Source organism: Triticum urartu, chromosome 3A (genome assembly GCF_056163025.1).
Source record: "Triticum urartu cultivar PI428250 chromosome 3A, HENAU_Tu73, whole genome shotgun sequence".
NCBI classification, from domain to species: Eukaryota; Viridiplantae; Streptophyta; class Magnoliopsida; order Poales; family Poaceae; genus Triticum; species Triticum urartu.
In genome coordinates, this window is record NC_141875.1 from 175493234 (window position 1) to 175520508 (window position 27275).

The 27275-nt window shown below is 45.5% G+C and overlaps 2 protein-coding genes across 7 annotated transcripts; one reads left to right on the top strand and one right to left on the bottom strand.

The window, feature by feature from the left end:
• Window positions 1-15340: 15340 nt before the first annotated feature.
• Window positions 15341-27261, bottom strand: LOC125543509 (ribosomal RNA small subunit methyltransferase NEP1-like). 6 transcript variants are annotated; one of them, XM_087546736.1, is made up of 10 exons: window positions 26302-27261; window positions 25804-25953; window positions 25566-25712; window positions 25395-25477; window positions 25248-25305; window positions 22359-23992; window positions 20848-22141; window positions 20036-20101; window positions 15879-16009; window positions 15341-15642 (listed from the first exon to the last, which is right to left on the bottom strand). In XM_087546736.1, the coding sequence occupies exons 2-6, from the start codon at window positions 25868-25870 to the stop codon at window positions 23907-23909; spliced, it is 441 nt and encodes a 146-aa protein (XP_087402862.1). In that variant the 5' UTR covers window positions 25871-25953; window positions 26302-27261; the 3' UTR covers window positions 15341-15642; window positions 15879-16009; window positions 20036-20101; window positions 20848-22141; window positions 22359-23906. The 6 variants fall into 6 exon arrangements, with proteins under 6 accessions (XP_087402862.1, XP_087402861.1, XP_087402860.1 ...); XM_087546735.1 differs by having other exon boundaries at window positions 22276-23992; XM_087546734.1 differs by having other exon boundaries at window positions 20848-21231; window positions 21720-23992.
• LOC125543504 (Concanavalin A-like lectin protein kinase family protein) lies at window positions 16882-19533 on the top strand. Its single transcript, XM_048706876.2, has one exon. The coding sequence runs from the start codon at window positions 17252-17254 to the stop codon at window positions 19244-19246; it is 1995 nt and encodes a 664-aa protein (XP_048562833.1). The 5' UTR covers window positions 16882-17251; the 3' UTR covers window positions 19247-19533.
• Window positions 27262-27275: the final 14 nt, after the last annotated feature.

The window sequence follows — 27275 nt, forward strand, 5'->3', positions numbered from 1 at the left end:
ACACAATGTAGAGGAAGTAGTCGTACGTCTTCCCGATCCGACCGATCCAAGCACCGTTACTCCGGCACCTCCGAGTTCTTAGCACACGTACAGCTCGATGACGATCCCCGGGCTCCGATCCAGCAAAGCGTCGGGGAAGAGTTCCGTCAGCACGACGGCGTGGTGACGATCTTGATGTTCTACCGATGCAGGGCTTCGCCTAAGCACTACAACGATATGACCGAGGTGGAATATGGTGGCAGGGGGCACCGCACACGGCTAAGGAACGATCACGTGGATCGACTTGTGTCCTAGGGTGCCCCCCTGCCTCCATATATAAAAGAGCCAAGGGGAGGGGGCCGCCGGCCAGGAGGAGGGCACAGGAGGAGTCCTACTCCTACCGGGAGTAGGACTCCCCCCCCCCAATCCTAGTTGGACTAGGATTCCCCGAGGGGGAAAGAGAGAGAGGGGGGCCAGCCACCTCTCCTAGTCCTAATAGGACTAGGGGAGGGGGGAGGTGCGCGGCCACCTTGGGCTGCCCCTTTCTCCTTTCCACTAAAGCCCATTAAGGCCCATATGGCTCCCGGGGGGTTCCGGTAACCTCCCGGTACTCCGGTAAAATCCCGATTTCACCCGGAACACTTCCGATGTCCAAATATAGGCTTCCAATATATCAATCTTTATGTCTCGACCATTTCGAGACTCATCGTCATGTCCGTGATCACATCCGGGACTCCGAACTAACTTCGGTACATCAAAATGCATAAACTCATAATAACTGTCATCGTAACGTTAAGCGTGCGGACCCTAGGGTTCGAGAACAATGTAGACATGACCGAGACACGTCTTCGGTCAATAACCAATAGTGGGACCTGGATGCCCATATTGGCTCCTACATATTCTACGAAGATCTTTATTGGTCAGACCGCATAACAACATATGTTGTTCCCTTTGTCATCGGTATGTTACTTGCCCGAGATTCGATCGTTGGTATCCAATACCTAGTTCAATCTCGTTACCGGCAAGTCTCTTTACTCGTTCCGTAATACATCATCCCGCAACTAACTCATTAGTTGCAATGGTTGCAAGGCTTATGTGATGTGCATTACCGAGAGGGCCCAGAGATACCTCTCCGACAATCGGAGTGACAAATCCTATTCTCGAAATACGCCAACCCAACATCTACCTTTGGAGACACCTGTAGAGCTCCTTTATAATCACCCAGTTACGTTGTGACATTTGGTAGTACACAAAGTGTTCCTCCGGTAAACGGGAGTTGCATAATCTCATAGTCATAGGAACATGTATAAGTCATGAAGAAAGAAATAGCAACATACTAAACGATCGGGTGCTAAGCTAATGGAATGGGTCATGTCAATCAGATCATTCAACTAATGATGTGACCTCGTAAATCAAATAACAACACTTTGTTCATGGTTAGGAAACATAACCATCTTTGATTAATGAGCTAGTCAAGTAGAGGCATACTAGTGACACTAAGTTTGTCTATGTATTCACACATGTATTATGTTTCCAGTTAATACAATTCTAGCATGAATAATAAACATTTATCATGATATAAGGAAATAAATAATAACTTTATTATTGCCTCTAGGGCATATTTCCTTCAATTTTTGGGACTAACATATTGATCCAGTGTCCAGTGCCAATTCCTGTTTGTTGCATGTTTTTTTGTTTCGCAGAAAATCCATATACGGAGTCTAAATGGGATAAAAACTGATGGAGATTTTTTTTGGAATATATGTGATTTTGGGGAAGAAGAATCAACGCGAGACGATGCCCGAGGGGGCCACGAGGTAGGGGCGCGCCCTAGGGGGTCAGGCGCGCCCTGGGCCCTCGTGACCACCCCATAAGGAGGTTGGTGCCCTTCTTTCGCCGCAAGAAAGCTAATATCCGGATAAAAATCGTGTCCAAATTTCAGCCCAATCGGAGTTACGGATCTCCGGGAATTTAAGAAACGGTGAAAGGGCAGAATCAGGGAACGCGGAAACAGAGATAGACAGAGAGACAGATCCAATCTCGGAGGGGCTCTCGCCCCTCCCATGCCATGGAGGCCATGGACCAGAGGGGAAACCCTTCTCCCATCTAAGGAGAAGGTCAAGGAAGAAGAAGAAGAAGGGGGTCTCTCTCCCCCTCTCTCCCGGTGGCGCCGGAACGCCGCCGGGGCCATCATCGTCACCGCAATCTACACCAACACCTCTGTCATCTTCACCAACATCTTCATCACCTTCCCCCATATATCCACAGCGGTTCACTCTCCCGCAACCCGATGTACCCTCTACTTGAACATGGTGCTTTTTTGCTTCATATTATTATCCAATGATGTGTTCATCCTATGCTGTCTGAGTAGATTTTTGTTGTCCTATCGGTGATTGGTGAATTGCTATGATTGGTTTAATTTTCTTGTGGTTATGTTGTTGTCCTTTGGTGCCCATCATATGAGCGCGTGCGTGGATCACACCATAGGGTTAGTTTTATGTTGATAGGACTATGTATTGGAGGGAAAGAGTGACAGAAGCTTCAACCTAGCATAGAAATTGATGCATACGAGATTGAAGGGGGAATCAATATATCTTAATGCTATGGTTGGGTTTTACCTTAATGAACGTTAGTAGTTGCGGATGCTTGCTAATAGTTCCAATCATAAGTGCATAGAATTCCATGTTAGGGATGACATGCTAGCAGTGGCCTCTCCCACATAAAACTTGCTATCGGTCTAGTAACATAGTCAATTGCTTAGGGACAATTTCGCAACTCCTACCACCACTTTTCCACACTCGCTATACTAACTTTATTGCTTCTTTACCTAAAACAGCCCCTAGTTTTTATTTACGTGCTCTTTATATTCTTGCAAACCTATCCCGTTATACCTACAAAGTACTTCTAGTTTTATAATTGTTCTAGGTAAAGCAAACATCAAGCGTGCATAGAGTTGTATCGTGGTCGATAAAACTTGAGGGAATATTTGTTCTACCTTTAGCTCCTCGTTGGGTTCGATACTCTTACTTATCAAAAGAGGCTATAGTTGATCCTCTATACTTGTGGGTTATCAATGTTTTGTTTTAAAAAAGATGGAAAATTTCATTGTCAGATTGATAGAGGCAAGGGTCCCGATCTTTCGATGATATGATAACTATCGATTTGGTGGAGTCGACTTTGACAATTCGACTACAAACATGCACAATATTGCGCCTTAGCAATCGCTAAACCAATCTCCTGAGGTTTCTGACGATGATTGAAGCACAATCAACCTGGCCACGAAGATCTATTCCTGCAAGCAATCGAAGAACGAGCAAGAATATGATAAAGCAATATGAATATTGCGAATATGTATGAAGTATTGATAAAAGTGAGGTTTCAAAGCGTTCTTGGTTTAGTCGTTGGACACAAACGAAGTACACTAAGTTGCAGCAATGGTTAACTTTTAACTAATTAAAACCCAAGAATTTTTTTACTAGATTGATTTAGTTATATATGAGCAAGGGGTGGCGGCCAAGAAGGTGGAAGGACGTCCCAAGGCAGGCTAAAACTAACCCTGGGTCGTACAAAGCGCATAGGCCCAAGTAGAGGTGACGCAACACCTTTGGACTGTTTGAATCAGATTTTGCTACAGCGTCAGACTATTTCGGCCATATATCCACGCTCCTGATGAATTTGAAGGCGAGTCCAATTGGTTTGAAAAGTGCACGAGATATGCTTTCCAACAACAAAAAATTCACCCAATTCGAAGTCTGGATGCAAGTGTTGTGAAAGTTTGAATTTAGGTATGTCTATGTAGTCCGAATCTAAGTCCAGAACGTGAGAGACTTGGTCTCTATCTTTTTTGGGCCAAAAGTGACGTGAAAGGACTTCTTAAACAACATCTAATCATCTCCTTATCCTTTATCTTCACACATAATTTGTATAAGTGTCTCATACACGTGCAATTAGGCATGGCACGAAAGTCCATGAAGAATTTTTGTCCTAAATAATATAAATAAATTATTGCATAGTTTGTATTAGAAATCACCTCACAAATATGTTGCATGGAATATTTTTAGTCGTATCCAAGGTAGTCATGTCTTCATCACACATGGTACGTTTTTGTCAAAAATAAAGTAAAGCACTAAAGTTGTCATCCTCGCGTCACTAAACTTGTCATAAAAAATGTCCGGAGTTGCCATGTGCTCGTACGTGATGTGTGTCACTTATCAGAGTCCTATAAATATGTGATGCATCCCCCAAAATAGAAAATGAATAGTTAAAATTTTATTTTTACTCATGACATGGCTTAATATAGTAAACAACCAGTTATTCGAAAGAAAAAAGTCCATTTTACTCGCCTGAAAAAGGTGGTTGGTTCGCATAACCCTCTCACTTTTCTTTTGGCTCATTTAAGAAAAAGGGTTCCCCCGCTTTATATTATAAAGCAAACACCTGATACATCCAACTGGCTGGGGCCGCAGCACAAATAAGCCCAAAATAAAAATAAGAAGAAGAAAGAGAAATAAATGCCGACACCGGCAGATCAACGAAGAAGGCAAGTCTGACAACCCCTGCACCCTCCGAAGAAGTACCACCACGCTCCCAACATCCCGAAGCACCGCGCCCCAAGCAACACCCTCAAGAGGGAGTGCGACGATGCCGCCGCTGTTGCCCGAACAAGTTCTAGGGTTTCCCCCTGTACGCGAGGGATAGTGGGGAAGGGGTATACCCGATGCCCCTCAGGAAGGTCCAACGGTGCCCGCAGGCGTCATCGCATCAGTGTCGGCCAGGCCGACAGGGATTTCTCCCGATCCACAATCACCACCACCACCTCGGGCATTTTGGAAACACAAGTCTGAAACATTTGAAAAGTTCAAAGGATTTCAGAGTGAAGTGGAGAATCATCGTAACGAAAATAAAAGTTTCTACGATATGATCGCAGAAGTAAAATATTTGAGTTACGAGTTTGGCCTTCAGTTAAAACAATGTGAAGTAGTTTCACTACTCACGCCACCTGGAACACCACAGTATAATGATGTGTCTGAACGTCATAACCGTACTATTATTGGATATAGTGCAATCTATGATGTTTCTTACTGATTAACCACTATATTTTTTGGGGTTATGCATTAGAGACAGCTGCATTCACGTTAAAAAGGGCACCATCTAAATCCATTGAGACGACACCGTATGAACTGTGGTTTGGCAAGAAACCAAAGTTGTCATTTCTTAAAGTTTGGGGTTACGATGCTTATAAGAAAAAGTTTCATCCTGATAAGTTCAAACCCAAATCGGAGAAATGTGTCTTCATAGGATACCCAAAGGAGACAGTTGGGTACACCTTCTATCACAGATCCGAAGGCAAGACATTCGTTGCTGAGAATGGATCCTTTCTAGAGAAGGAGTTTCTCTCGAAAGAAATGAGTGGGAGGAAAGTAGAACTTGATGAGGTAACTGTACCTGCTCCCTTATTGGAAAGTAGATCATCACAGAAATCTGTTTCTATGACTCCTACACCAATTAGTGAGGAAGCTAATGATGATGATCATGTAACTTCAGATCAAGTTACTACCGAACCTCGTAGGTCAACCAGAGTAAGATACGCACTAGAGTGGTACGGTAATCCTGTTCTGGAGGTCATGTTAATTAACCACGACGAACCTATGAACTATGAGGAAATGATGATGAGCCCAGATTCCGCGAAATGGCTTGAGGCCATGAAATCTGAGATGAGATCCATGTATGAGAACAAAGTATGGACTTTGATTGACTTGCCCATTGGTCGGCGAGCCATTGAGATTAAATGGATCTTCAAGAAGAAGACGGACGCTGATAGTAGTGTTACTATCTACAAAGCTAAAATTGTCGCAAAAGGTTTTCGACAAGTTCAAGGTGTTGACTACGATGAGAGTTTCTCACTCGTATCTATGCTTAAGTCTGTCCGAATCATGTTAGCAATTGCCACATTTTATGAAATCTGGCAAATGGATAAACAAAACTACATTCCTTAATGGATTTATTAAAGAAGAGTTGTATATGATGCAACAAGAAAGTTTTGTCAATCCTAAAGGTGCTAACAAAATATGCAAGCTCCAGCGATCCATCTATGGACTGGTGCAAGCATCTCGGAGTTGGAATATACGCTTTGATAAGTTGATCAAAGCATATAGTTTTATACAGACTTGTGATGAAGCCTGTATTTACAAGAAAGTGAGTGGGAGCACTACAACATTTCTGATAAGTATATGTGAATGACATATTGTTGATCGGAAATAATGTAGAATTATTCTGCAAAGCATAAAGGAGTGTTTGAAAGGAGTTTTTCAAAGAAAGACCTCAGTAAAGCTGCTTACATATTGAGCATCAAGATCTATAGAGATAGATCAAAACGCTTGATAAGTTTTTCAATGAGTACATACCTTGACAAGATTTTGAAGTAGTTCAAAATGGAACAGTCAAAGAAAGAGTTCTTGCCTATGTTAAAAGGTGTGAACTGAGTAAGACTCAAAGCCCGACCATGGCAGAAGATAGAAAGAGAATGAAAGTCATTCCCTATGCCTTGGCCATAGGTTCTATAAAATATGCCATGCTATGTACCAGATCTATTGTATACCCTACACTGTTTTTGGCAAGGGAGTACAATAGTGATCTAGGAGTAGATCATTGGACAGCGGTCAAAATTATCCTTAGTGGAATAAGGATATGTTTCTCGATTATGGAGGTGACAAAAGGTTCGTCGTAAAGGGTTACGTAGATGCAAATTTTGACACTGATCCAGATGACTCTAGATCTCAATCTGGATACATATTGAAAGTGGGAGCAATTTAGCTAGAATAGCTCCGTGCAGAGCATTGTTGACATAGAAATTTGCAAAATACTTACGGATCTGAATGTGGCAGACCCGTTGACTAAACTTCTCTCACAAGCAAAACATGATCACACCTTAGTACTCTTTGGGTGTTAATCACATAGCGATGTGAACTAGATTATTGACTCTAGTAAACCCTTTGGGTGTTGGTAACATGTCGATGTGAACTATGGGTGTTAATCACATGGTGATGTGGACTATTGGTATTAAATCACATGGTGATGTGAACTAGATTATTGACTCTAGTGCAAGTGGGAGACTGAAGGAAATATGCCCTAGAGGCAATAATAAAGTTATTATTTATTTCCTTATATCATGATAAATGTTTATTATTCATGCTGTAATTGTATTAACTGGAAACATAATACATGTGTGAATACATAGACAAACAGAGTGTCACTAGTATGCCTCTACTTGACTAGCTCGTTGATCAAAGATGGTTATGTTTCCTAACCATAGTCATGAGTTGTCATTTCATTAACGGGATCATGTCAATAGAGAATGATGTGACTGACTTGACTCATTCCGTTAGCTTAGCACTTGATCGTTTAGTTTGTTGCTATTGCTTTCTTCATGACTTATACATGTTCCTATGACTATGAGATTATGCAACTCCTGTTTACCGGAGGAACACTTTGTGTGCTACCAAACGTCACAACATAACTGGGTGATTATAAAGGTGCTCTACAGGTGTCTCCGAAGGTACTTGTTGGGTTGGCGTATTTCGAGATTAGGATTTGTCACTCCGATTGTCGGAGAGGTATCTCTGGGCCCACTCAGTAATGCACATCACTATAAGCCTTGCAAGCATTGCAACTAATGAGTTAGTTGTGGGATGATGTATTACGGAACGAGTAAAGAGACTTGCAGGTAACGAGATTGAACTAGGTATTGAGATACCGACGACCTAATCTCGGGCAAGTAACATACCGATGACAAAGGGAACAACGTATGTTGTTATGCAGTCTGACCGATAAAGATCTTCGTAGAATATGTAGGAGCCAATATGGGCATCCAGGTCCCGCTATTGGTTATTGACCAGGGAGGTGTCTCGGTCATGTCTACATAGTTCTCGAACCCGTAGGGTCCGCACGTTTAACGTTCGTTGACGATATAGTACTATATGAGTTATGTATGTTGGTGACCGAATGTTGTTCGGAGTCCGGGATGAGATCACGGACATGACGAGGAACTCCGGAATGGTCCGGAGATAAAGTTTGATATATGGGATAATAGTGTTTGGTCACCGGAAGGGTTCCGGGATTCACCGGAAGGGGTTCCGGATGTTTCCCGAAATGTTTGGGTACGAGAACACTTTATTTGGGCCAAAGGGGAAAGCCCACAAGGTTTTTGGAAAGCACAAAAGGAAGTTTTGCGGAGTCCAGGGGCCAGACGCCTGGGTCCAGATGCCGGGAACCCTGGCGTCTGGCCCTGGAGTCCGAGAAGGACTCTTGCCTTTCGGGTGAAACCGACTTTGTGGAGGCTTTTGCTCCAAGTTTCGACCCCAGAGCTCAACATATAAATAGAGGGGTAGGGCTGGCACCCAAGACACATCAAGAAACACCAAGCCGTGTGCCGGCAACCCCGTCCCCTCTAGTTTATCCTCTCATAGTTTTTGTAGTGCTTAGGCAAAGCCCTGCGAAGATTGTTCTTCACCAACACCGTCACCACGCTGTCGTGCTGCCGGAACTCATCTACTACTTCGCCCCTCTTGCTGGATCGAGAAGGCGAGGACGTCACCGAGCCGAACATGTGCAGAACTCGGAGGTGCCGTGCTTTCGGTACTTGGATCGGTCGTATCGTGAAGACGTACAACTACATCAACCGCGTTGATATAACGCTTCCGCGAACGGTCTACGAGGGTGCGTAGACAACACTCTCCCCTATCGTTGCTATGCATCACCATGATCCTGCGTTGCGTAGGAACTTTTTTGAAATTACTACGTTCCCCAACACAAGCCACCGGCCCGCCCAACCCAGATGGGCCCAAAAGGGCCCAGATCTGGGTTGGGCTGGCGCCGCCAGCCACAGCACCACCGCGTCGCCCCATGGCCAACGGCCGCACTGCCGTGTCAAGAGCCACCGGGCCCGCAACACCACCACCGACGGGCCGCACCGATGCCGGCCGAGGAGCACCACCGCAGGCCACCACCGTCTGATCAGGAGGGAGCCACGTGTGGGGAAGGACAGGCCCACCGCCGCCAGCACCACGCGGCCGAGGCCCGGCGGCGCTCGTTGGCGGCGGCGGGAGGAGGCAGGGGCGGGGGAGGGGCGCTGGAGAGGAGCGGCGAAGGGGCCCCCGGTCGCCCCGCCCGGGGAGGCCACGCGGGGGTACGGGGAAGGGAAGGGAGGGGTACGGGAGCGGGCTTCGGCTAGCGGCGGCGACGGGCTCCGGCGGCGGCGGCGGCCCCGCGCGGGGGAGCCGGCGGCGGCGAGGGAACCCTAGGAGTGGGGCGTTCGCGAGAGGGGAGGGGAGGGAACTCTGGTGTAACCTTAGTTGTAGAAATATTTAGATGGAATGTAGGAATATTTTTTCCTCTTTTGGCTCATTTGACCCCCTAATCTAATCAATACCGTGCATAAGTTGTTTTTATGGGTTTGCTAAGGCGGTTTGCTGATGTGGATGAGATCAAAGTGGTTTGTTGACTTCCCCGCAAAAAAAGTGGTTTGTTGACTAATGGGGCCATGTTGTCAGATGAGGGTACAGAAATAAATGAACAAGAAGCAAGCGACTTTAGGGGTGTGTTTGGTTTCTGTCACCAAATGGAACGGCATGGGTCCGTTCCGTTCCTATAGCCCATTCTTGTGTTTGGTTGATCTGAGGAGTCAGAACCCACTCGTTCCTGGAATGGCATATTCGCTGTTTATGCCGTTCCCCGCGGTCTCTCCAAATCGAGCGGACCACGCGGAACCGCTCCTCTTCCTCCCACGACTGCATCTCGTGTTCCCTCTTTCCCTTCCTCGCGCGACCTCTCGGGTAGCCGCCGCCGTCGGAAGCACACGCCGCCGCCGCCGCTGGGAGCACGCGCCCCCTCGTCCAGACCGCCCCGCTGCAGGGCCCGATTTCGACGCCCTGCATGCCCCCATCAATGAGCTTCCAAGGCGGTCGTGAAGGCCATATAGGTCACCGTGAATTAGCTCGGGTCCGCGCGGGTGACGGCGAACTGCGTCGCGCCAGGCCCCATGCCGGGAAGCTCCATGCCGCCGCGCTTGACGGAGTAGCTGCTCCCAGCGCTGGCCGTTGACCGCGCCTGAACATGCTTGGATCTTGTGCAGGGTGGCTGTTGTTGAACTCTGCGATTTGAGTCTGATTCGTTTCTTTCCTGGTTCTGTTCTGCAATCTACTGCATGCGTGGATGGATGAACTCACACTCCTTCAGTTCTTTGCGATTTGTTTCTGGCAAAGCGTGCTCAAGCCTTTTATTTATTTGAGATGGAGCGTGCTCAAGCCTTTGTTGTATGGATGGATTGATAGATGACCATTTTATTCAGCAATTTTATTTTACTGAACAAATTCATCTCATTTCATCCCTTAAACCAAACATCAAAATATAACCATTCCATTCCTTTGAATTGTCTTTACCAAACACAGAGATGGAACCGACCCATTCTAGTAGAACGGAACTATGACATTCCATTACACTTCGTTTCCGAACCAAACACACCCTAGATGAGCAAGCTAGCATCAGATCCATGGAGTTGAAGGCCGCCCCGCAGGTTCCCAGGAGAGATGCCAGGAAGCTTGTGAGGTGCCGAGGCTGCAGCTGCACACCAAGATGGCCGCGCCCGTGGAGCAGTCTACCGGCACGCCCATCACCAATGGAGCGGCCGGCGCCACCAGCAGCCATGCTGATCGTGCTGAGCCCGCAGGTGGTCGCGGCCGTCGCCTCCTGCTGTCCTGCAGCGCCTTTGCGCTGCCGCCCGCGCTAGAGCAGCCGGGGAGCATCATCAAGAGGCAGCACGCGAAGAAGCAGGCGGCGGCGCTCGATGTGGCTGCCACGAGGCGCCCGGGAAGGTTCTGCTCTGTTCCGTCGCCAGTCGCCACCGCCCTTGTGCTTGACGTCGACGGCCTTGAAGTGCCTCTCCCGAATCGCGCCAACAAGCTGGTCCTCCCCTTGGAACGAATTGGCCCGAGACCATCTCCTTCCTCGGCTCCGGCGAAGTCGCCGCGAACATTTCCCCAATTCCGGCAATGGAGAGCGTCCGTCGACAACTTCCTAGAGGCTTTAGCATCCTTCCCTCGCCTCTCACTCTTTCCCCCTTTCAATTTCAGAGATGACCGACAAAAACGAGCTTCCCGTCGAGCTCCAACTCCGGCCCCCACTCAGGAACAATGCTGCCTCAGCTCTGGCCGTTGCGAGTAAGCGAGGCGTACAACAGTCAGTCTGCCTCGAATCCCTGGAGATGATAGTGTCGTTGCCGGCCTCTGCCGGCCATTGCCACCGGTGAGAGCTCCCGAAGCCGCCCGACCTCAAAGTCCTCGCCTGACGACGTGGCCCCATTTGTCAACAAACTGCTTTGACCTCATCCATGTCAGCAAAACCACCATGCTAACCCACCAATGACGATTTCCGAACGGGATTGGTTAGATCAGAGGATTAAGAGCTCTGAAAAAAAGTTCAGGGGTTATGCGAACCACCCATTTTCTTCAAGGGAATAAAATGGACTTTTTTCTATTCAAAATGACCATAAACATTTTATTGAATACAGGTTTTCCTATATATGTTTGTGGTACTATCAATTGTTTGACAATGCAGTGAACTAGTAATAAACAAATATGGGCAATTAGAATTCTTAATCCATTCACAAGTTGCTATTTCCTTCGAGCCAAAGGCACCCAGCATAGAAAAAGGAACAAATATAACTTTAAAAGGAAACACTAACTAGAGGGTGGATAGTCCGGGTTATGTCCAGAGGGTGGATCATCCGAGTTATGTCCTCGTTGCACTCTAGCCGGGCATGATTGAATTGCGAGTTGCGGTTGTTGGCCTTTGATGAAGTAGACATCTCGCGATCGGGGGATTCTGGGATCATGGTAAACTACCCTAGGCTTTTCCCCTGACACTGCACGGGGGCATTGTCGTCACTGGTCATTATGGTCGTCGACCCAACACTGTAAGAAAGCATTAGGACCACATGTACCACCTTCTTGTCCATCAGGCCCCCTCCCATTGCTCGGTACCTTTGACCCATCCATCAAGGATTGTCATGGCTATCTCAGGCGAGGGAAACGACTAATGTCCTGCAAGTGCACTTGGTTGACTTGTAGCTTTTTCAAAGTAAGAGTATGATCCCACATTGAGCTAGGAAATTGTCCTTTTGCCTCTCTAGAGGTCTATCAAAATGTTCATGCAAGTTAGTTGTGATTCCAAGAAAAAGCAATGCGAAAGTAGAAAATATTACGAGACTTGTTGTGGCAAAAACCAAAGTGCGCAATAATTATACTTATAAGGGATGCTGGATTGCCATCCTCTCTGGGCTCCATGATAGCTGCCCATTTAGAGTTATCAGCTTCTGTGAACCTTGATATTGTCGAAGAAGGAACACCAGGTGAGGGTTCCCAATGTTCAGAGAGCCCCCCACAGGCTCATGCTAGGTTACATTCCTTGTAACAATTGAAGCTTCTTGAGAGGTTATATAACATGTGGATGGAGTATGGAAGGTATGAAAATGAAGCAAGTAAAGAACACTTGTTTTGTGTTTGTTGTATTCTGAATCTCTGAATATGTCAAGAAAGCAATGCAAACATGATTCAGATTAACCTAGCAGCAAAGCGTCAGATTTGGCATCCGTAATTTCGTGGCTACTTCTGAAATAGTTCATTCCGTCTTGGTTTTCTTTCCTTTTCCTGCATTTCACATTAGCTAAATAGCCAGAGCTAACGTCTTAATGACCATTGGCATGGTCGGGACACTTACACTTCAGAGTCTTCACTTACACTGACGAATTAGTTTCGAACAAACCAGAGATTGGAAGGGGTTGGTATTGTTGCGAGAGGACATGAGGGCACTTTACTATTTTGGTGGCACGAAATATTAGATCCGACAATATGACCGATCATTTTTCAGTTGAGTTAAGTGTTTGTCGGGATGCAATATTGTTAGCCATAGAGCAGGGTTTTCTGAACATGGCGATTGAAACAGACTGCAAAAGGGTGAAGCATGCTTGGGACTCTGATAAAGATGACACATATGTTGGCTTTTAGCTGCCCCAAGATAGATGTGAAATCTCCTCGCCCATTTTTAGGGTATTAGAGCATTTCTAGCCGATCTCTTAAAACCGGTTAGACTAGTAAAAATTCACATTTGAGGGGCTAAACCAAACCAAGCCAATCCCTTATCCGCTTTAGAGGAGTATAGGATCTTTACTCCTTGGGTCGGTCGCCCTTTAAATTTACTCTTCCGTGGCCACTTCTTAGAATAATTTCAGTCCTTCCCCCATGCCAGCCCTCTTCCCCGTTTGCCGCCGGCTCCACGCCCGCCGAGTTCCTTACCTCTGGCGACTACCCTCACCACGTACCATCCCGCAGCCCCACCGATACTCGGCCACCAAATTCCTACGAGACCTCGACGAGAAATAACGATCTTTTTCTTTCTTTATTTTTGTCTTTTCCCCGTCTATGGCCACGGCAACACTTCCCCTCATCATCCCTAGTTCGGCGGCGCTCCTCTTATCGTCCCCGACCACGAGCAAAGCCGCAAGGCGTGGGGAGGACACCTATATAGAGAAAAAGTTCAACATAAAGGAGGAAATGTACACAAAGAGTGGTCGCCGATCGCCATTGCCGATTCCAATGAATCCTTGCGTTTCGAACGTTGCCATCGCGCCACTAGGAGAAGGATGAGGGAAAGAACCCATTCATATGAGGAAGCGCCCAAGTCATGGCCTGTTTTTTTTAGAAAAGGAGGATTACCCCGGGCCTCTACATCTGGGCGATGCATACGGCCACTTTATTAATTATTCTCACAAGACCTTACAAAGCCATACAACAGCAAGACTAAAGCCACCGTCTAAGCAACAATTGTCGCTACACCTATCCAATTGATGAAGGGGCGCAGATAGTCTAGGCCTAATACCAAACAGACATCGCAGCCAAACCTAAACATCTAAGACCTGAGGTCCCAACCAGGACGTCTGCCGGGTATGGGGCACCTACCAGTCCGGCGCACTCCTCAACCAGGACGTCTGCCAGGTATGAGGCCGCCGCAGCCATCTGCCGCCAATCCATCTTCAGAGTTGTACTGTTGCATGTACCGTGCCAGGGCTCTCTGCCATCGACACCACCACGACGCCCGACAGCGTTGTCCTTCTGTGCGAGTCCATCCTCCTACAGCGAACTCCGAATCTGCACTGCTATGTCGACTACTTCGTCGCACACTTATGTCGCGCCCGGTGAAACTCTGTCAAATTATTGTACATCGCATCTATCCTATGTACTAGCTAGCTCATGGAAATCATCTAATATCGAAAAGTCATAGTTGGCTGCATGAAAGGAAGAAAGAAGAAGAAGAGGGGGAGAGACTTCCATGTGGGGTCTAGTTCGTATGAGGTGTTGTTTGAGAGTTCGGCTGGAAACCGGTTTTTTAGCGGAGCAATTATAAGAAGTTAAGGTATAATGGACCATTTTAGAGGCTAAATGATAAGGGGTCGGTTAGAGATGCTGTTATGCTTTTTTTTTCTAGAGGTAGTGCTAATAGTGTTGCTCATCTTTGTGCAAGAGAGGCACTTACTTCTGTTTCTGATGTGCTTCCTTCATTCCAAAATAATTGACGTTCCTAGAATTTTAAGACAGATTAAGGTGGCGGCTGGAATCTCCTTTATATCCTTTGATTTTCTAGTAGTGAGTAGTGACTAAACAACCATCATTAAAGTGGAGGAGAAGGAGGAGCACGATAGGAAAAAATGGTAGGAAAGGTGAACCAGTGAGGCCTCTTTTGGTTCATAGGATAGGATTATCATAGGAATAGGAATCTTGTAGGAAATGAGATGACATGTATCTCAAATCCTATGAGTAGGAATAGGAAACAAGATGTCATTTGGTTGACATCAAAGGAATTTTTCCATTGAGTCTAGGCTCTTTTTTTATTTTCCTATGAAATGTGGAGAATAGGAACCAATCCTATGTAGGAATAGGAATTCATTCCTATGAACCAAAGGGCTCTAAAGGAAAAAATCCTATAAGAATCATATCCTCTAGAATTCCTATGAAATTCCTCTAAATCAAATGAGGCCTGACTCAGAGCGCAAGTATTTTGAAAAAAGGTTAAAAATGTTGCTCCCTCCGATCCAGATTAATTGTTGCTATTTTGGTACGACTTTAGAGTACTGGATAGCTAGACGTCAATTAAATGGAACAGAGGTAGTACGATGCTATCCCTGGCTTTCTGATTGAGGCTGTTCAGTCAGATATGCCCCCGCTTTATGAATAAAACTGCCACATGGCGGAAGCGTAAAAAAAAAGAATCTACACTTACACCACAATTAAGCGAGTAAACAAAAAGCATAACATATAATAACATAGGTATAATTGCCCTTAAGTTGCAATGGGAATATAAATATTCCACCGGTTTAATACCAATTGTCTCAAATATTTATGTTTGGAATCCTCATGCACATCAAGAAGCATTGTCTACTTTTTCTACCTTAAAATCATAACTCTTTTCTGTCTTCTTCTTTTTCTACCTATCATCTTCATCTTCCCAATCCATGCTCACCAGCGTCATGAATGGTACATCCGGCTCAAAATCCGCCAACCCTCCGCAAAACAAAGGTATGTCACGAAGGGACAAGAGCCAAATCAACATGTATTACTGCACCAAAATATGCATCAGATCAACATTCCTGTAGAAAAATTTCTCGGTGCATAGCTACTAGTATAAATGTAGAAAGTTTAGACCTTTGAAAAATAAGTGGTATGTGGTGTGCTTGCAGATACTTTGATATGTCTAAATTAGTCAACATGACGCTAAAATCTATTGTGCTCCAGGTGTAGCAAAATTAAATTTAGATGGATGGATGAATGAATAGAAGCAAGGAGGTTAATTACAAGGTGGTATTGGCCGATTAGCTGAAGGAGTGCTTGAGAGCCTCTGCAGTGGCCTTGTTGACGAGTGCCATGGCAGGGCAGCCTTCTTCATCCTTCACCCTTGTGCTGTACTCCATGTCCTTGATCCCGTGCTGCATATGTATGTATACATCCATCAACCACATTTTTTAGAGAAGGAGGATGACCCCCGGCCTTTGCATCTGGGCGATACATGCATCCATCAACCACATGGTAAGTGCTAGGTAAACAATATTGAAAGGAAGCCATCTATGCTGAACTCTGACCCAACTCTGAACTCTGCACCTTCTATGCCCGTCACCTCAGCACATGAATGATCAAGCAGATGAATGAATTTCCCAGTAGAAAACAGCAACATTCACTAATCCTTCTTCTTTAGGAAAAAATAATAAAAACAATAAAAAAGCAGATGAACAGCAATGAATTTGCTCCGAAACTCTGTTAACGCCGTTTATGATCTGTTTCTGGACATTGCTGTTTAACAAAGTCATACATCCTGGTCAAAATTTGAGGTAAATGCCAGGATGCACGCCAGAAGATTAATCCAGTCCATGCACGCGATGTTTGACATTTTTGTTGCTCTTACCTTTTCCTCAAATAGACAGGGACCTCTTGGGTGTTTGCTTACTGAACCAACAGCACCTCTTCTTTTTGAAATAGACTGACACATTGGGTCTTTGCTTGCTGAACCAGCGCCCACTTGATTTTCAGCGCAAATGGCCGTGCAGCTCACGCCGCCCTTACCTCGTCTAGTTCTAGTCACTCAGCCAAATGTCCAAAGACAAGCATCAGACGGGAATAAACCATACAGGTACGAAGGGGTGACCTGTCATGCTTTATTTGAGCAAATACCACTTTGGACTTCGGTCGAAACATGAAGGCATTCATCTTCGGACTTGAGGCCACACACTGATGCATCACCGTTTTTCCAGGGAAGAGCCTCTGGATTTCTTCCACTTGCGCCAAGGTCAAACATTCGCCTCACAAATTAAACATGCCAGATCACAGAAAAGAGTTTCAAACAAGACAAATCCAAGGTTTTGACTCTTTTTTCTAGAATACTGAAAAAATGTTTTCTAGAATACCAAGGTTTTGACTCTGATTGGACCTCGGATTTGGTTCACCGTGCCAACTATGCCAGGAAATCAATAATAAGTCTTTCTATATCAAAGAAACAGATACTGACAGGGGCCTTGCCGATGGCGATCTTTTCCATTGACTATGACTATTCCAAGTCTTCCTCCCTTTGATACTGAAAGGCTTAGTGGTATCTTGAAATATGTGGAGGATATGAACTCACATACTGTGTTATATTGTCTTGGTGAGATTGCAGAAATCCCAGCACCATTTTAGCCATGACAACGCCCCGTAGCATGATCTTGAGCCTTTCCTTCATAGTAGCCTCTGCAGGCCTTGCCATCCAAGGCAGAACCTGCAGTTGCCTGCAATTTAACTACCCCAGCTTTGACATGACCAACAAGAATGATTTCAGCTTCAGCCCAGGTTCAGCAATTGCAAATGGTTCCCTGAGAATCGTGCCGAACACCGGAAACTCGAGCCACCAGTCGGGAAGGGTGGTATACGTAAAGGAAACCCTCAAGCTGTGGAACAGGAAGCGAACTGTGCTCACATCTTTCGGGACGCAGTTCACGCTCAACATCCTCCCGGGAGAAGGTATGGCTTTCATACTCACAAATAGCCTGTCGTTGCCCAGGAACAGCGGCGGCCAGTGGCTCGGCGTATGCAACAACCAGACAGATGGCGCGCCAACGAACCAAATAGTAGCCGTGGAATTCGACACGAGAAAGAGCTACCAGGACGACCTCGACGGCAACCATGTCGGGCTCGACTTGAACAGCATCAAATCTGTTTATCCGTACCCGCTCAGCAATCTTTCAATCATCCTGTCAAGCGGCTCGGATGTCTTGGTTAGTATCATCTACAACAGCACATCACATGCTTTTGTATTATCTGTAAGCCAGCGCAACACAAGTGGCAGTGGGGGGCATAATTGGCGAGAGAGCTGGCCCGTTGATCTATCACGGTACCTACTGGACGAAATATATCTGGGATTCGCAAGTTCCACGGGTGATTACACCCAACTGAACCAGATAAAATCGTGGAACTTCACCACGATAGACGACATACTCGTCGCTGAAAGAACAAGACATGGGAAGTGGGTGTTTTTGGTTCTCATTGCCTTGGTTTTCCTCGTTACATGTTCATCGTTTCTTGTGTTGTTGGTGCGGAGAAGGGTGACACAGCGGAGAAGGCTAGCATACCGCACGCTCGAGAAAATGATCGACGCACATGGCCCGGTTAGATTTAAGCTCAAGGAGTTGAAGCACGCGACCGCCAACTTCAGCCCTCACCGTAAGCTCGGTAGAGGTGGCGGCGGCACTGTTTACCTTGGATACCTGAATGGGATCAACAGAGAGGTGGCTGTGAAGCGGGTCTCACTCTCAAGCCGAGGAGAGAAGGAGTTCGTGGCGGAGGTGAACACGATCAGCAAGCTCTCCCACCGCAACCTTGTCAAGCTGATTGGCTGGTGCCATGAGGGAGGCGAACTACTCCTCGCCTACGACTACTTCCCCATGGGCAGCCTGGACAAGCTATTGTTCGCCAATGCCACAACGACCACGTACTCGTCATCGGCGCTCACATGGGAGCGGCGATACAGGATAATCTGTGGCGTGGCATCTGCACTCGACTACCTTCACCACGGGAGCAGCAAGAGGATCCTCCACAGGGACGTCAAGCCCAGCAACGTGATGCTCGACGAGGCATACAACGCGCGGCTGGGCGACTTCGGCCTCGCCCGTGCCATCCAGCTCGATGGAGCGACACACCACTCAACGCAGGCGGTTGCGGGCACTCGGGGCTACATGGCGCACGAGAGCTTCTTCACCGGTCGTGCCAGCCTCGACACGGACGTGTACGCCTTCGGCGTCTTTGCCATGGAGGTTGTCAGCGGGAAGAGCCCAAGCAGGTCGATGCTATATGACACACAAGAAATGTACATTGTGGATTGGGTCTGGAGGCATTACAGCCTGGGGAAAGTCATGGAGACAGCCGACACGGTGCTTGGAGGAGTGTATGACGAGATGCAGGTGGATTCTGTGGTGCGGCTGGCCTTGGCTTGCTGCCACCCGAACCCGAGGGATCGACCGTCCATGCGGACGGCGGTGCAGGTGCTAATCGGTGGAGCGCCTGCCCCGACTCCCCCATTTGAGAGGCCTGCCTTTGTTTGGCCACTGTCAGGCATGCAGCAGGAGATGGAGCTGCCGCAGGTTGGTGTGCTCTTCACAGGAGGACAGCTCATCACCTCCACTTCCCTCACAGGAAGGTGAGCATCTCAATGGCTGGTGCACTTGTACCGCCGAGTGTCTCAGTTCAGGGTCTAGGAATTCAGGGGTCAATGTTCGAAATAAAAAACAGAGAGGGGGTCTTCTGGGCCTAGGCACAGCAACTCCGCCTAAATGTACTGTCAGATTCATGCTAGTTTATACAGGGTCAGCAGTCTGGTTAGTTGATATGTGATGCAGTCATGCAGAGTGTTATTGAACACTAAACTCTTACCTCTCTGTATGTCTCAACCAAGACTTAGGATCAACGCCATGAGTGAAGTCTCATAGGTGGTGATCTAAAGTGTTACCCCACGGAACCTCATCGCAGACGGCTCGGACCAGCCATCATAGACTATTTTGGCGTTGTCTGTCATATGAACATTTGTATTGCACGGCTGTCTAAAGCCGTCTGTGATGAATAATCAAAATAAATAATGATGACGATCGGCAGGGCGCTGAGACTGGCCTCACCGACTCACTCTTATGCCAGAAACAGACCACCAACCGTCAGGAATGGCGAAGCCGCTAGTCTCACGCACCCCTACCCTTAGCCATGCACACTGTACACCTAATGGCCAGGTCGTCGTCCTAGCTCTGCTTCTACATTTCAGTTGGCCTAAAACACTAAGGTGTAATCCAGGAAAACGCTTTTATTCTTTTCGCAAAACAAAAGTGATTTTATTCGTTTCGTCTTCTCTTCTTTTTCTTGGTACACTTTAAAATTACTAGCAAACATGCCTGAAGAAAAGAAAACATCACACGGCCCTAACCTAATAAGCATGACCAACCCACCTGTGCCGCCGTTTATCCTCCTTCCCATCCTTCGTGTGTGTGTGTGTGCGCGCGCATGTGCGTGTTCTGTAATGGCAATGAATGACAACACATTAAGAACTAAAGTGGTAATGAAAAGCCTATTATCAGCAATATCCTCACGATATGAAGAAGTTGAAAAGCTTGTGAAAACAAATAAATAATGAGGCAATTCTGAACTACATTACCAGAAATTCGACATGATTCAGTGCAACCACATTGAAAAGAAACATAACTATGGAATTAGGCTAGCTATGCAACAACATTGAAAAAAAAAACTATGCTTATAAAAAACAGTTTCATCCATGAAGCATGAATGTGCTCTCTGCTTGCAGAAGTTCATGGAGTAAATATATAGATATAGATAGATTAGGCCAGAAAAGGTGAGGCACCCGGCTCTATTCTTGTACAGTATTTTTGGTGTTTTTGCTTACTGTTTCTTTCCCTGACAACCAGGCTGACATTCTAATGGATATCTTTCCATGTTCTTAATGCAAAGACAGTAACAAAAAGATTAATTCCACATGCACACGAAAGGTGCATATTTTACACCACATTAGGAACAGGTACTAGGAGTACAACTATTTTTATTCTTTAGCACTCTGAAATCTGAACCAAAATTCAGACTGCACAGAGCTATGATGAGACTCAGAAAAGATCAATGTTATGTTCTCCTGGTAATCATCAACTTACAATACTAGATGCTGATAACTTTGAACTCGGAATCAAACTTCTATTTTTGGCAACTATACATCAATGCTTCACCGGGTGGTTGGGGGGATTTGAGAGCTTACCCATCGGGGAGAGGAACAAGTAACTTGAAGTCTTCTGGGCCGCCCCTGCTGCCATGGTCGACGGCGTGCCTCCCTCCATCTCGTGGGAGTGATTCATTCCACTGCGGGGGTGGCGACTGGAGCTGCTGACGGAGGAGGAGGGGAGTCCGTAGGTGCGGACCGCATCGGGGAGGGTAGACCGGCGAAGGACGCCACGGAGGGGAGGACGAAGATGCGCGACGAGTCGGCGAAGCCGGATGAGGGAGCCGCGGAGGGGAAGCCGGGGATGGCAGATGCGTGGCGGTGGACGGCGATGCGGCGGCCGTTGGTCAAGGTGGCGGCGGCGATTGGATGTGCGTGGCGTGCGGGGGTGTGATTTTTCGCGTTTGGTAAATTGTCAGGCACCTGAAAAAATTGCGCCCGCGTTGATTACGAAAGTTTTAGTGTTTTTTCAATGAAATTTTTTTATCCATTCATCTTTAATCATGATGGTACAACAAATTTTAAAAATAATAAAAATTACATCTAGATCCATAGACCATCGAGGAACAGACTTAATCAATGCTGAAACTAGAGAGTGAGATGAAATTCAATCAGGATTTTTTTTCCCTTGGCCTGTGGAATGACTGAGGAATTTGTTTCTTAGCCTATAACAGGAGCTGTACATTTTGTATGAGAACAGCATATTGAGTATCTCAATAGTGGGTGCACTTGTGTTGCCTAGGATTTCTTTTATTTCATCCTGATAGATCATGTACTAGTGGTTGGGGTCCGCCCTAGGCGCACCTCTTGAGACGAGATTGTGCGCACTAATCTTGTCTACACACATCAAGGCGGCTAGTTGGGTTCTTAATTTAAGCTTGGCTATGCATGTTGGGCTTCTTCAAACTTACCAATATCCAATGCTTAGATTAGGGTGGCTAGTTGGCTCCTGATCTTTAGAAATGACCGACGGTACTTGATCTTGGCTTAACAAGGCATGAATAGGCATAACATGAATTAGAAATGACAACTGACATTTATAGGAGACCTTCATTGCAGTCACAACATGACTTTAGAAATGACAGACATAATTATAAGCCGAAAGATAATTACAATGAGGATTTTTAGTGGCAACCATAGCAAGCAAATTATCCTTAGAATCCTTCATTGCAGGTTATTTGCTGATCCCATAAGAAAGAACATCAGCAGGTGTTGCTTCTCGGCTTTATGTTTTTGCCGCACACTGATTGGTGCTTGCCACTGTACTACCTCTATCATAATCATCATCATGTTTGTGTATTTCAGAGTCTTTGGCTTGTAGATCATGTAATCCCTACAAAAAAAGATAGATAAAATAGTATAAATGTATAATGCCTTTAACCAGTAAGCAAATGCAAGTACACAAGGATGGCAGATATGCCATGCAAAAAAAGGATGGCAGATATGTAGAAACATTAAACATGAGACCTAAAAAATTTCAGATAGAATATGAAGCTCCATTTTCCAACAGCAGTGAAGGAATCTAGCAATAGCCGGCATTAAGAAGTCACCTATTAGGTTACTGGCTAGCTCCATCGACCTGTATTTCAATTGGCATGAAGGTTATTTTGATTAGCATCCTGAGGCTTGCATAGTACGAAAACGAAATACCATTACAAGCACCAGTTACAACATTCAGGATTTATTTTCAAACATCAGTACACATCCAACCTGAATCACCACACGATATCTGCTAGCAACCATGGATTGAATAGCACTTGCGGACAAGTCTCATATACAGTGAACAGAAATTATTAATTATACAGGAGGAGAGGGAAAATAAAACTCACATGCCAGATAGCACTGAATGTCTATGTACCCAACAATTGAAGGTAACCCGGCTTCTTCCCTTTCTGAATTAAACTCTCATAGGTATGTGGAAAAATAGTGAGCAATGGCTCATGCAATTGATAACAGCACAGCTTGAATGTGTGGCATTCAAGGCATTATATAGGTATAACCAAAGTGCATCGCTCCAATTATGGCATTTGCATGAAAACAAACATCTTGGTACATACCATACTTGGCACAATAGTTACTTCAAGCGGATGATCATTTTTCAAGGAGTCGATGATGAGAGACAAATAACTATTACATGAGTGTACACTGTACATGTACAGAGTTTTAAAATCAGCTAAATATCATGAATTACAGGCATACATGCTTCTCTCATCCACACTAGGCAACCAAAAGGTTTCAAATAATCATCAAGTGGGCAACAAAATAAATTTACAGACCCCCAAAATCTAACGGACTTGATAGTTGTAGAACTTGGAATACACAAAAATCAACCTGAACCAAATGAGAACATACATAGAGCACCAATTAGAAGGGCACTTGCACACGAGTCAGTTTTCCATTGCTATGATGAAAAATATATGTTGCACAAAACTATATTAACATGTTCCTTGCATGGGATTTGTGTCATCGTTCAAACCAAACACTTGAATTTGCAAACAAGGTTGAATCCTGGATTGATTGACAATTAAGAACAATACCATACCATATTGTTCACATCAAGAAAAGGGTTTCCCAACACCTTGCAGACCTGCCCTCCCCACCCATCAATGAACTATTCAACTAAGGTTGCTTGTGTGTACAATAATAATATGCACCCATCAATGATCTGTCTATGCAAGTTTCTGACATAAATCTTCCCCACGTCAGAGAAGGCGCGTCTACAAATTAAGAGTATACTTTTATATCAACCTGGAAAAACAAATTAATATGCATCTAACAATAGAGTGCTTGCGTATGCACCACTCATCATTGTAATGGAAGGTGTTTATTACAAATTTAAGTATATATATATTTAGTACCTAGGGCCAACTGCTTGTGAAACAAGGGCATCAATCTTTGATGTTCAGTTGCCTGTGTCCCTCAACACATATAGAATGAAGACTGAAAGTCATAGCACCATGAAATAATTTGGAACTTTTGGTGCTAGACTGCTGAAAGGTTACTGATCTACGGCTATGTAGTACGCGTTGGGGATGAACTGATCATCCTCAACCCAGCCATGGCAACGCCATACTCGTATCCCGTGGTGGTGGAGTGGCCTAGGCGGCGGAGCAGGGAAAAGAGAACAACATACCAGCGCAGCCGGCGATGACGAAGACACCACTGACTGCTCGACCTCCTCGTCCTACATGTATGTATTAATTAATTATAAGTTGCTCAACGCACAAATAGAATGGTTCAAACAACTCAAGCATTTAGAATTCCCACTTCCACATCCATATTTTGCTACATGTCAATTTCCTATGACAGCACAAGAAAAACAAATCTATGCAGCGCTCATAAATTTTTTAGCGTCATCTTTAACCCAACCTGTACCATTGGATTCCTAGGATACCAGCAATTCCCGATGATATAATTTGTGAAGCTGCTGTTTTTTGCTAGAACCAATAATCACTAATGGAGTAATCCTAGTGGCAGTAGAGCAGGAGAATAGAAGAAGAGGGTGAACCTCCACGAAGCTGTCTATCCTGAGCAGGGAAAAAATTTGACAAGCCGAATTGAGTGCATCTCATTTTAATAATTCTTTGCTGGCTGCAACTAACAGTATGCTCGAGGTATCTATTTGACATTGTGCACCCTGGGTATAATCGTACACTATTACACTATTATTCTAACAGATTCAAGCATCAGCAAAATCACATTTATGTGAAGAGGGAATGCTTCGGCACCCCCCCCCCCCCCCCCCATCAAAAGGTTACTACTTTCGAGGTAAATCAATGGCCTAGATTAGAACATACCACTTACTTAAAAAGGGTCATAGCGATAATTTACGTGTTAAAAAGCCCCACGAGAAATTAGCGCTCGTGAGTAGCCATCCAGGCCCTCGACTTGTTCGGTTGCCGTCTCTTCTTGTTTACGTTTTTTGTTTTCTAATCCCTAATTTCTTCTGCCGCTGCCGCTGGAATTTGTTGGTGTGATTGGGGCGAGGACATCTCCTGAATGCCACTACACGTGGTCGTGTACCCTGTCAGCCCCCCATCACTCAAGATGCGGCCTCACCTACGGCAGGAGAGGAAGACGTGCTCCTTCATGTGGAGGCTCGCGTGCAAGCCGCAAAGGGGCTGAGCGCACGACCAGCGGAGCTGTTCTTTTTGGAACAGCGAACTAATTGGGGTTCTGTTTGGGCTGTACATACCCAATTAGACCATAAATTTTCACCAGAATTAAGCCCTCGTTAATTACATTTTAATCGAGATTTAGGAGATTAACTTTCTGACTTATGTGGATGGATAATGATACCCTTTTCAATGTTTTGAAGGGAGGTGTACCGAAGCACCTCTCAATGAGAAGAGAAAATACGGAAAAACCCTAAAATGTATTAGGTAGTTCTCAGGACACGATACTCTTTTCACATGAAAAGATCATATATGATTACTTACTCCGTATGTGCTCGTCTATGTATTCATTGTCAATCTTTCCATGAGCCATGGCACCAACCTGGAACATTGTACAGACGAGATGGATTTAGGCACCAGACGGTAACAGAGGATGGGACAAAGCTACAAAATATCTCAGTTTTTACTCACCACAAACACAAGGGCTTCATCATCACTGCATTCGGCAACATAGTCATTCAGTTTAACTGACTTATCCCCGCTATATGAAAGGCCTAGGCAGCAAATAGATATCTATCAGCTTCCGTGAGCCAACAGGTAAATATTTTACTTTTGCTAATATCATACAGTAGAAATTCTCACCAATCTTCCGTGAGCCAACAAGTAGATACCGGGTAACAGGATTTTTAATAAGATTAAGCAGCTTCTCATGCTTCCCTTTTTGTTTTTGCGGGTGAAGCTTCTCATGCTTCCCAACAGCAGTAATGCTCAACTTTTGCAATAACAGTGCTGCAATGTCATATAAATTACTTGCACTTCAGCACAATTTCAGGATAGAAAGATGCACAATGTTTACTCTCTTTTGCTATTCGTAACTTACACATCAAGCCACAAAAACGTTTGGGTGTGCGTAGCAAGCGAACATTCGGCTTGACCTCAAATAACATCCCCTTTTCAGTTCTTACATTACATAAACATCTTGTAACCTCCCAGCCTTAGTTAGAGGGCTATCAAATATTGCCAGTAGAGCCTGCGAAATAATTTGGAAGAAAATTCAATATGTCCACCTTTTTAGAAAACAGAGCAGGAAGGAACGAAACAAATGATTGGCTGGCTCCATCGACCTTTTCTTTTGTCATGGTACTCATGTGTACTTTGTAATCACATTTCAAGGCAACCTAACAACCAACTGAGATTCTAATAGCATTCCTCCATTCGGAAGCCCAAACAGTGGTCAAACACAAAAGAGAAGAAACAAATGCTAGAGAGAGAGAAAGAGAGAGTCAATTTCCAAAACAGGGACTAATTCCAGAGAAGATATATAAAGCGAAAGGGGATGTAGAAAACCAGAGATGAATAGTAGAGGAAGGATTCATACCTGTTCTGCACCTTGCCTGCTGGGTCGTCATTGAAGCAAGGGCTAGGGTTGGTGCTGCTTGCTGGGGCATTGAGGTTGCAGCAGCTGCAACTTGATTCAGCACAGAGAGACAGAGAGAGATGTCTTCCTACAGTAGAGAAGAGAAGGAGTTTCACGAGCACAGCACCAACTCCAAATCGAATCAAATTCAACACACGCACAGATAGAGAAGAGAGACGAGGAGAGCACCTTGTCCATGGATGCAGCACCAGGGCCAGAGCACTTTGTCCATGGCGTCCTGAACGGTAAAGAGCGCCATGGGCGTGCCGGATCCTGCCGCTCGATCTGGTGCGAGGGGGGAGGGGTGAGGCAAGGAGAAGGTAAGGGGTGGGAACGTCAGCGGTTGGGGAGGTCGTGGGCGGCGTGGCGGCGGCGGGTAGACAAGGGAGAGGGAGAGGAATCGAGGGATGGTGGCCGCTGGCCAATCCTTTTCTCTGTAATTTTCTGTTTATTCTCGACGAAGCGAACCCTTTGTCTCGTAGCTAATCTGACGTGGCTAACGCGAGAGTTTGCCCTTTGCGCCACCCTTATTGGGTTGTATATGTGTGTGGGTGCGGAGAGAGACAACCAAGGGTGTGTTTGGACGAGGAACCAAATGAAATGGAATGGAATTTCATGGTGGAACAGATTGGTTTCATTCCTATGCTTGGTTGAAGCTACAAAATGGAATGGTTTCGGAATGTGACAAATTTGTTTCAGCTCACCTCTTGCATCGAGATGGTGAGATTGCTTCCCATATGTAGATGTTGTACAATCAAAATTATTATGGCCTACGCAATTTCAGCAATATACTATTTGATCCAAATTTTTGGTAATATACTCGAATTTTCGATAGCAATTTATTTGTATTTCTAGCGCAATCAATAAGTAATTTACACTTGCAAGCATAACGAATATATACATCAATTCACTGCTCAATTTGATAGTGTAAATAC